The 11,647-nt window shown below is 39.6% G+C and overlaps 1 protein-coding gene across 3 annotated transcripts in view; it reads right to left on the bottom strand.

The window, feature by feature from the left end:
* Positions 1–2,659: 2,659 nt before the first annotated feature.
* mrvi1 (murine retrovirus integration site 1 homolog) overlaps positions 2,660–11,647 on the bottom strand; it is a 161,688-nt gene continuing 152,700 nt past the window's right edge. Inside the window, exons 23-24 of one of the 3 annotated variants that reach the window (XM_043705685.1) lie at positions 10,162–10,290; positions 2,660–7,560 (exon numbers count right to left, since the gene is read on the bottom strand). In XM_043705685.1, coding sequence (XP_043561620.1) covers positions 7,314–7,560; positions 10,162–10,290 — 376 coding nt within the window. In that variant the 3' untranslated portion in view covers positions 2,660–7,313. The other 2 variants (XM_043705686.1, XM_043705687.1) reach the window with 2 other exon arrangements.

Genomic DNA, 11,647 nt, shown 5'->3' with positions numbered 1-11,647 from the left:
TTAAGCAATAGAGGACAAATGAGATGTCATGTATCAGCCACGATCTCATTAAAAAGGCAAAATAAACTCATCGAGTTAAATAGCCTCATCCTATTCCTGTGTTGTTATTCACTCTTTGCTCCAAACCCAAAATGTCATTGGCTGGTGAAATCTAACCCACCAGGTTCAAGTTCCAGTCCAGGTAAAAAGCTGACAAAGATGTCCAGGTTGACATCAGAATGCAGACTGTCACCCTATTGGAGGTTTGGTATTCAGGAGTGTTGCACTAATGGAGAAACAGTACTGAAGGAGTTCAGTATTGTCAGAGAGTCAATACTCAAGAAGCTGTGCTGGTGGAAAATCAACACTGAGGAGAACAGCCTTGGCAGATCATCAATACTGAGTGAGCACAGCTCTATCAGAGGGTCAGTTCTGAGGGAGTGCAGTCAGTCCTGTATTAACATTGAGGGGGCAGTACTGAAGTTCACTGTTGCTACTGAGTGAATGCTGCACTGTCAGAAAGTCAGTAATACTGAGGGTGCACTGTACTATCAGTTAGCTCAGTTGGCTAGACAGCCAGTTTGCAATGCAGAGTGATGCCAACAGTGTGGGCTCAATTCTTGCAACAGCTGAGTTAACATGAAGGACTCTCCTTCTCAATCTCACCCCTTGCCTGAAGCATGGCAACCTTTAGGTTAAAGCACCCACTAGTTGTCTTTGATGATGAGACCAGCTGCATTGTCTGGTAGGACAATGCAACTTTGCCTTTAACTGAAGGTGTTCTGCAGTATCAGAGGGGCAATAGCAAGTGAGTACTTCACTGGCAGAGGGGTAGAATTGAAGGAGTATAGCACAATCTGAGTGGCAGTGAGGGACCACTGTCCAGGTACTACTTATTAGAGAGCACTGAGCAGCTGTCTTTTGAATCAGATGTTAGACTGAAGCTGTCTTCTCTCTCAGGTGGGTGTGTGGAGTCTTATAATCATTACATTGAAGAACAGAGGAGAATTCTCCCCTATATATCTGTGGTCCAACATTTCTTTCAAATTCTAAATGACAAAGCAAATCATTTTAATCAAACAAATTAAACAGAAACATTTTAGGACAATTTTATTTCAACAAAATCAAGTATGTGGCACTATATAACGTAATGCTTTAGCTTGAGTGTGCAACTCTTTACATTGGTATGGATATTGTAACAACAGTGATAAAAATTGCCAATTTATTTTCAAATTTCATCATCTGATTTTAATACCTATGACAGCCATGGTCTAAAATTTATATAAATGATTTGGATGTGAACATAGGAGGTATAGTTAGTAAGTTTGCAGATGACACCAAAATTGGAGGTGTAATATTTAACAAAGATGGTTACCTCAGAGTACAGCAGGATCTTGATCAGATGGGCCAAAGGGGCTGAGGGGCAACAGGTGGAGTTTAATTTAGATAAATGTGAGGTGCTGCATTTTGGAAAAGCAAATCAGAGCAGGACTTATACAATTAATGGTAAGGACCTAGGGAGTGTTGCTCAATAAAGAGACCTTGGAGTGCAGGTTCATAATTCCTTAAAAGTAGAATTGCAGATAGATAGGATAGTGAAAAGGCATTTGGTATGTGCCCTCCTTTATTGGTCAGAGTATTGAGTACAGGAGTTGGGAGGTCATGTTGTGGTTGTACAGGACATTGGTTACACCACTTTTGGAATATTGAGTGCAATTCCGGTCTCCTTCCTATTGGAAGGATGTTGTGAAACTTGAAAGGGTTCAGAAAAGATTTACAAGGATGTTGCCAGGATTGGAGAATTTGAGCTATAGGGAGAGGCTGAACAGGCTGGGGATGTTTTCCCTGGAGTGTTGAGGCTGAGGGGTGACCTTATAGAAGTTTGTAAAATCATGAGGATAGGATAAATAGACCAAGTCCTTTCCCTGAGGTGGGGGAGTCCAGAACTAGAGGGCATAGGTTTAGCAAGAGAGGGGAAAGATATAAAAGAGACTTAAGGGGCAACTTTTTCATGCAGAGGGTGGTGTGTTTATGAAATAAGCTGCCAGAGGAAGTGGTGGAGGCTGGTATAATTGCAGCATTAAAAATGCATCTGGATAGTTATATGAATAGGAAGGGTTTAGAGGGATATGGGCCAAATGTTGGAAAATGGGACTAGGTTAGGTTAGGATATCTGGTCGGAATGGACGGGTTGGGCCAAAAGGTCTGCTTCCATGCTCTACATCTCCATGATTATTTGACTCTATGCCTCTAAAACGGTTTTAAAAAGGGAAAAAACACTGACTCAAAATGGCTACAGCAATCAACTGACCATACTGGTTAGCCACAATTCATGAAATCAATGTGGAATAAACAAAAATTGTCTGACATTTTTATCGGTCAGGCATTAAGAAATTCCCATCTCCTATTAATGTTAAATTTCACATATTTGAGGTGAAAGACATTATTACAATTATCAGGCTTGGAAACAAGGATTGGAATACAAAAATCAGCTTGTGGCAGAGGACAGGAGATGGATTTGCAACTGAAACAAGGTAAAGGAAGTTAAAAATCACACAACACTTGGTTATAGTCCAACAGGTTTAATTGCAAGCACACTAGCTTTCGGAGCACCGCTCCTTCATCCACCTGATGAAAGCTAGTGTGCTTCCAATTAAACCTGTTGGACTATAACCTAGTGTTGTGTGATTGTTAACTTTGTATAGCCCAGTCCAACACCGGCTTCTCCAAAAGGTAAGGGAAGTGATTTCTCAGCCTCTGAAGAATGAAAAATACCCAGTTGTTGAGTTGATTGAAATGAAACATCAGAACAAGAAAATTTAAAAGACAAGAGAAAGTATTCACTACTGTTGAGGACACTAGTCATCAATCAAATAAATTTGATCCCAGATTAAAATCTTTCATATAAGTGGACACCCTAAGAATTGTAAACTGTGAATTATTTTATTTCTGTTTTAGAATGGGCACAACCCCTCTTTAACTTTGTACAGGTGCGTATTTATGCTTTAATATTTTGTTTTTTTCAGGGTTAGCCAGATAAATTACTTCCTTTCACTCAAGAAGACCTGTGATTTAGATTCTTTTTGTTTCTGGACCACTAGTTAACTTCATTCTAATTAAAATTTGCTAAACCTTGTGTGAAAAAGAATATAAATCTTTGATATTGCTAATGGATGAGATTGACAAGAGGGGAACTGATTTACTCCTGCTCACTTGATTGGAACAGTACAATTTTTGGGAGCTTGTCACGTAAACTTTGGCTGCCACATTTCCAACACTAAAATTCATTTCAAATATACTTGCTTGGATATAATGCACTTTGGGTAAGAAATGCACCATGGTATTTCCATCAATGAATTCTCCACTATCAATGTTACTGTTGATTAGAAACTGAAATGGAGTAGCCATACAAATACTGTGGCTGTAGGAGTAAGTCAGAAACCAGGAATTCTGTGGCAACTAATTCCCAACTCCTCAATGTCTATCCATCAACTACAATGCACAAGTCAGAAGTATGATGCAATTTTGTCCACTTGTCTGATTGATACAACTCCATCAACATACAAGAAGCTCAACTCTACTCAGGATAAAGTAGCCTGCTTAATTGGCACACTTTCCAATATTGTAAATATTTAATCCCATCACCACTGGTATACAGTCACAACAGTGTGTACCATCTATAAGATGCACTGCAGTAACTCACCAATGCTCCTTTAACAGCATCTTCCAAACCCAAAACATCTATCATCTAGAAGGACAAGGGCAGATCATATAAGGGAAAACAATCACCTGCAACTTTCCCTACAATCCACACAACATTCTGTTGTTCTTTCACTGTTATGGGGTCAAATTCCAGAATTACCTTCCTAACAGTTCTGAGTGTCTCTAAACACCAAGACTGCAGCATTTCCAGGTAGCTCACTCTACCTTCTCCAGGATAGATAATAATGGGCAATAAATCTGAGCTGGCAAGTGACCCACACATCCAATGACTACGTATAAAATACCTTTCATTGAAAGACCAGTAGAAAATGTGGTTTTACAACTGGAGGCATAGAATACAAAATTGAAGAAGAAATAGTTAACTTTGTACAAACCACTAAACCACAGTTAGAAACTATGTGCAGTTTTGGATTTCGCATTAGTGCAAAGTGGTTGATTTACCTAGATGTTACTTTGGAGGCATGAGGACTGGCTGGACATACTTTCAGAGTGGGTACAGGAAAGATTGTTTCTTCTGGTTGGGGAGTCAGTGCTGAGGAGGTCATCACTTTAAAGTTGTTATTGAAAGACTGAGGATAGCATTTTGTGAGATGTTATTTACACAGAAGGCTGTCAGAGTACAGAATATTTTACCAAGGGGAGGTATGATGCAAAGATCAATGTATCTTTTAATGAAAAACTGGATAGTTACTTAAGAAAAAGTAAGAGGACATAAAACTATCGGGATGGAGTGGTAGCAATAGTGTGTAATTGAAGGAGGGCTATAGGAAGAGACAGGAACAGTGGGATCAGTGGGACCAGGACTACAGGGAGACAGCTGGGCAGCAGAGTTAGTTTTGGATTCATGTAAAGTTCTTCAGGAGAGAGCAGGACAGTAACATCAGTTTGTATAAACCACTACCTAATTGGCTATGCCATTCAGTTTGATATTGATGTAGCAAAGAATTGGCACAAATGCAATGAGCTGACAACTCCTACTGTTATAAATCCTTAAGGTTCTAAATGGGAAAAAGATCTCTTGTCAAACAAGTTACACAGAGACATTTTAGGTAAACTTTATTTTAACAAAATCAAGTATGTGGGACTATACAGTACATTGTGTTAGCTTAAACGTGCAAATCTTTACATGGATATTGATATAATATGATAACATTCAGACATGAAGGAAGAATATTATTGTGTTACTTTCATATGTTCTCAGTGCTTTGGTGGAGGACCCCGCCCAATCAATTCCACTGCTCATAAATATTGCACTTTACAACAGGCCTATTAAATTTAAGTATTATCTTATTATCTTAGAATAAGGACATTACCATCGCAGTCACTGCACACAATTATTAATCTGGCATTTTTAATTTTTGTGTAAGATTCAGTTCAGCATAATATTAGCTATCTATTATTTAAATTTTCCATTAATTAATCCAGGACAGCTGAGAACATATACAAAATGTATCAACATATTTAACTGGACCAGCCACGTAAATATTGTGACTACAAAAGCAGATCAATGGTTGGGAAGTCTGCAGCAAATAACTCTCCTCCTGACTCCTCAAAGCTTGACCGCGATTTACATAGCACAAGTCAGGAGTGTGATGGAATACTCTCCACTTGCCTGAATGAGTGTAGTCCTATTGACCCTTGGGAAGTTGTCATCAACCCAGGACATATCAGCCCACTTGAAGAGCACTCCTTCCATCACTAGCACTCAGTGGCAGCAGTGTGTACCATTTACAAGATGCAGTGTTGCAGATCATAAAGGCTTCTTCACAGCACCTTCCAAACCCACATCTACCACCTTGTAGCAGATGAATGGGAACACCACCACCTGTAAGTTTTCCTGTAAGGCATCCTCTCTGATTTCAAAATATTTTGCCATTCTTTCCCTGTTACTGGGTCAAAATTCTTGAATACCCTGCTCAACAGTATTCATGTGTCCCTACACCATGTGGACTGCAGTGGTTCAAGATGGCAGCTAGCACCACTTTCTCACTGGGATTAAATGTTGGCTTTGCCAGAAACTCTCACATCAAATGAATGAATAACAAAAAGGTGGATTTATGTACAGTTGCCTCTCAGCCAACACCTAAGCCTCTTCTCTTGCTTCTATGATGATTTTTAAAACCATAAAACAAAGGTGCAAAATTACTTGTGGGTTTGCCCCTGAATTAGGCAAGATCATTATAAAAATGAATTGTCTGATCACAAAAGATGGCAAACGTTGGGGTTGAAATCTCTGCTGGATTCCTCCAGATTCTTTCTTCACACACTGATCTTCCTAAATAGCTGTGGCAAGAGATGAGGTAAATGCCCCCGATCTGTTGAATCTCCAATTGGGAATGCTCAGGTGAGGAAGGGGTATATCATTCAGGATGGATCTATGTGAGGCAGTGAAGATAGCGGCAACTTGCACTAACATTCAGGTTCTAAATGTCAGGGTAGTAGAAGGAGTAGAGGGTGAATGTTGTAACCTAGATTAAAAATCTGAGGAGAAAGTGAGCCTGGATAGGAGATGACAGAGCAGATCTGATTCTTTGGAGATTTCAGTTTGAGTCCTTATTTTCCTTTTTCTGTTTATTGTTTCATGTCCCTCTTAAGAGGCACAACAGTTCGAATTTCACGTTGCAATGTACTAACAGGTGAAATTCCTCACTCTTGAAATAATTATTAAAAGTGAAGGTTCAAAAACCGTAGGGAGTGTGGAAGGTCTCTCTGAACATCAATTCATCAAGAGATTCTCCTCATCCATCAATGAAAATGCTTCTATCCCTAAACTGCCTCTCGGTTGTTACCTCCCACTCCCTTTTCCAAGCTTTCATTCCACGTGTAAAGAAAAAAGAGCTGGATTTGCCATTGATTAGCTTGAACTTGCCTTTTATTAATTAATTTGAATTTGTTCTCCCTTATCCGGCTCTTCTGGTTTAATTTGCAGTCTTTATTTATTTTAATAAACTGTTTAAGATCACTTCTCAGATCTCTCCTTTCAAAACTGTCTTTCCAGTATTTTCATTACTCTGACCCTTTGATGCTCTTAGATATGCATTCCTTCTCTGCTCTGCCTCCAGTGTATGAATGTTGTTCCATTGTCTCCATTACTGGCACATGACACAATGGTCCAAGGTGGGGCTGGCTAGAGCATGGTAGAGTTTGATCACAACCAGTGTTGGCCTGTCCTATTTTGGGTAATTTGTCATGAAAAATTAAAATCAGGTCGGAACAATAGAAACAATATAACTAAAATTTAAAAAATCACCTGATTTGTCTTCCAGCTAACAGAAGTAAAATAGGAAACAGTTTGCAACAAGATTGTTCAGAAGTATGAATATTTACTTACACCCATTAATCAATATTTAAACACAGAAACAATCAAATGATTAAATGCCTTTTAGGATAAAACAGTTAAATAATTTGAATATCTTAGAGGGCTATGTAAACTATGCTGTTCCTAGTTGTAAGTTAGCAGCTGGTCACTGTGTTGGTGGATGGTTCAAGCGACGATGGTTCTATAAATGCCTGTGTTCACACGCCTTTGGAAGTCTTGTGAAAGCTGTCTCCCTGGTGTTTGATTGTGGAATGATTTGTGCTCTCGCTCCCCCAGAAATTCAAACTTTCCCTTACACCTGTGCTCGATTCTTGTGTCGTGATCCTGAGAAGGGCCAGAGATATTTCTGCACTGCCGAGCAGCTGCTCTTCCTGTTTGGAGTGTCCGATAGATCACTGCACGGATAATGGATGGAGCTGAAGATACTGATGAGAACAGCAAAGAATAGGACCACAGCCCCCACAATCCAGATTGCACTGCGATGTCTCAAACACTTCGGGCACAGTCTGTCAATCAGCTCTGAAACTTCTTCAAACTTACTGTGAGAAGGGGAATGAGAGAGAGAGACACACAGAGAAGGGGAACAGAGAAATCAAGAAAGGGAGAGGTGGGCAAAGAGAGATCCAGAAACAAAGAGATGCCAAACACAGATAAAGCAAGACAGAGACAGGCAAGAAGAAAGGAAGACAGGGTGAGGAAACAGATAGACAAATGAAAAAGATAAACACAGAAAAGAGATAGAAGAGAGACAGGATAATGAATGTAGAGGAAGTAAGAGATAGAGAAAAAGAGCGAGAGAGAGAGAGAGGCAGGGAATGAGTGAAGCAGAAAGAAAACGATAGAGGGATAAAGAAGAACATACAGGCAAAAAAGAGAGGGAGAGAGTAGTAGAATGGAACAAAAGAGACAGAAGAAGACAGGGGGCAGAGGAACGCAGAGCTTGAACAAGAGAAACATTCAGAGGAAGAAAACAAAAGAGAGAGTGAAAAAGATAGTAAAAGGGATAGAGTGTCAGAGCAGAGAGCAGATGATGACAGGGAGATGGAAAATAACAAAGAGATAGAGGGAGAGTGAACATGAGAAAATCAGACAGAGACACAGAGACAGGTAAAGACAGAGAAAAAGAAAATAAAAATAAGTTAGAAATTGGGACAGAGTGGGAGAGGCAGAGTTAAATAGTCAACAAAGTAAAGCATGAGAGACAGAAACAGACAGAGACACCAATTTTTATTACTTGCAAAAGATTAGTGAACATCTTTTCTCAACTCAATCTCTGGAGCAACTCAGGTGCATTTCCCTCTTTGATTTATTGAGCTAGAACTCTGTGCTCACAGACTCAACCCAGAGCCCCTATGGTGCCAAGAGCAAAGGACTGTGTACTTATGTAGCAGTCCTATATGATCAGAGTGACCTGGGATTGCAGAGGAACTGTGGGAAGCTCTGGATTCTAATGGCATCTGTGCACTGACAAAAACAGTGCGACATAAACTAAGCATTTTATGCCCAAAATATGTAAGCAGGAGAATGGGTATATTTTAGAAAGTAAATGAAGTATAAGTTTTTGTTTACAGGAAGTGATGAGACTGGTGCAATCTGTTATCAGACAAAGCAGGGACTTTAATCAGCACTTAGATGTTATCAACATAAAAGTTTCATTATTACTTTACCCAGAAAGTTCCTTCCACAATGCAGCCTTCAATCCAAAGTGAGCTCCCATGTGTACTACTCTGGTGAGTACTCCAAACTAACATTGCTGACATTGCCAGTTATGTAGGCTTGGGATGTATAAAACATGATTGAAACATAATTGAGCTGAGATGAAATAATTTTCACTTCTGTACGTTTCTTAGAATCATTGTTTTTATTATCCTCCCATCTGGATCCTCAAGCCTGTTATTATTCAATTAGATTAAGACTAACCTGCAGCTTGACTCCATTTACCTGTTTTCTTTCTGTTTTCCAGAATATGCTATCAAAGTAAAACCTACAGATTTCAGTCTTGAAAGATCCATGCATCCCAAAACTTGCAAATTATCAACAGTTTTATTTTGGGAGGGTGTTCTAAATTTCCACTACTCTGAAGAGGTGTTTGGTGATATCACCTCTGAATGTCTAATACAACCTTGGTTCTGAATAATCCCCATCCAGAGGTAAATTGTTTCTATCTACTTTATTGCATTTTTCAACATTTTAATCCTTTAATTAATTAATATTTTTGATTAAACTGAATATAAGTTCAGTATATGCAAGCTATCCTCATAACGGAATGCCCATTTTGTCCAGTATTGTTCTGGTGAATCTGTAATGCAGTCCCTCCAAGACCAGTGTACCCTTCCTGCCAGAACAGTTTCCATTTAATGGGTTTCTATAAAGTTTATTTCCATAAAAGAGTGGTTCACCAAACCACATGTGAAGGTACACAATGTGTGACTTGAATCATATGTATCATATGAATCATAGTGGGCGGCACGGTGGCACAGTGGTTAGCACTGCTGCCTCACAGCGCCAGAGACCCGGGTTCAATTCCCGCCTCAGGTGACTGTCTGTGTGGAGTTTGCAAGTGTACAGTACAAAACCAAGGAACCTGTATTAAAATCTATGGATACAACCACTTTTCTTTAAAATTAACTCAAGATATATGGTGGCGGTGGCAAGGCTGGCATTTCCTACCCATTTCTAATTGACTTTGACAGCAGTTAAGAGTCAACCATATTGCTGTGGGTCTGGAGGCACATGTAGGCCAAACCAGGTAAAGATGGCAGATTTCCTTCCCTGAAAGGCATTAAATGGATTTTTATGACAACTGATAATAATTTCTGTGGTTACCATCAATGAAATAAGCTTAAAATTGAATTTAAATTGCACTAGCTGCCATGTTACCATGTTCTCATGTTCCCAAAGCATCAGCCCAGGCCCCCCAGTCCAGTATTTTCACCACTACCTCACTGTCTCTTCTGGGGATTCAAATCTGGGGTATTGAACACTGAATCTGGGATATTACGCCCTGAATGCTTAAAATCAGCTTGTGTAATTTGTGATGTGCCATATTAAACTGGGGACAGAACAATACGTTGGATAGTAATCCCATAAATAATGCAGCAAATCTTTTCGTTAGAATGATGAAAGTTTCAGGAACCCACCTGCATTTCCTTTCTTCTTTGAAGTTGAGTTCTGGTTGTTTCTCTGTATTGTGCTCCTCTACCTTCTCAGGGATGTCATGCAACTCCTTCTGTTCCTGGCTGAGTTGGGCTTTCAAACCTTCTTGGTAACTTGGAGGCAAAAAATGTTTATAAAACTTTGCACAACTTTTACATCACATTGCATTGGCTATAAATACAGATAGGGAATGGTTGTTGTGTGCAGTTTGGGTGCAATGTCCACACAAGCCCACACAATACTCCTGCACCGATATTAGTACAGCCCTTTCTCATTCTACTTAGACAACCTATTGGGGAAACTCAGACAAACTGCAGCAGGCAATTCAAAACTCTGAAGAAGTTTTCACAAGATTAGTCAAATCTAACGGCAAGGGGGTGTGCCCAAACGTAGTGTCCTTTAGTAAGCCAACATTAATCAGTTAAACCAACTCTGCTAGGCTGGATATATCACTCTTGTGCCTGACATTAGGATCTGAAGTATCTGCTCTACTTGGGATTTGATAATGACAGGAAACACTCAGGATTACAGTAGAAGCACTTTAGCTATGCCTTCAAAGCATCCTAGTAGCTGTTAAATACCAGAGCAGAAGTTAAGATGTTGGGAAGTGTGTACAAACCTACAAAGTACTCATCTACCTGTCCCTCCATGCAATACCTGCCTTGCATGTGACAGTGGGTGCAGATTGCACATTGCATTTATCAGCAAGCTTAGAAGCCATCATTCCGGACAGGAAGTAAGTCATCCTTGATTCCAAGGACTGCCTGAAAAGAGGTTTTTAATCTCACCATTCAATGATCATTTCCACTAATATCAAGAGCGAACAAATACAAGTATTTCCATTGATAGCACCTTTAACGCTGTAAAACATTGGACCCAAGATTAATTACTGAGCCATATAATAAATTCTTAGAACAGATGACCAAAATATTGGGCAAAGAGGCAGGCTTAAGGGGCTCCATAAAGGAAGACAGAGAAGTAGAAATGGAGCAAGGTTTAGGGAGAGAATTCCAGTTTAAACCCAGCAACTAAAGGAATAGCTGTCAATGGATGAGTGGTTAAAGCAGGGATTCTCAAGCAGCCTGAAATAGAAAAGTGCAAACATCTCTGACTATTATGAAGCTGGAGGAGTTTGGAGCAATTGGGAGAGGTCAGATAGTGAAGGGATTTGAAAAAAAATGACACGAATTTTAAAATCAATGCATTGACTTACTGGGAGCCTTCCTGGAGCAATGAAGGGACAAATGGATGTCTGATTTGGATGTGAACGCTCTACATAAGGAGCTATCAAAGGACTTCCATTATTCCCAAGATTCCATTATGGAGATTTATAGAAAATACAGCAAGAGAAATAGAACAATGTTGGGACTGAGAATGGTTGACAGGAGAATAAGTTAAACTCCTGAGCTAATGGATAAGAAGCACCTTTTGGGGTTTTACCAACAAGCACTAAGTAAGAAGATCACTAGA

Source organism: Chiloscyllium plagiosum, chromosome 16 (genome assembly GCF_004010195.1).
Source record: "Chiloscyllium plagiosum isolate BGI_BamShark_2017 chromosome 16, ASM401019v2, whole genome shotgun sequence".
NCBI classification, from domain to species: domain Eukaryota; kingdom Metazoa; phylum Chordata; class Chondrichthyes; order Orectolobiformes; family Hemiscylliidae; genus Chiloscyllium; species Chiloscyllium plagiosum.
The sequence above is the reverse complement of the archived record's forward strand: the minus strand, read 5'-3'. Positions and strand labels throughout refer to the sequence as shown.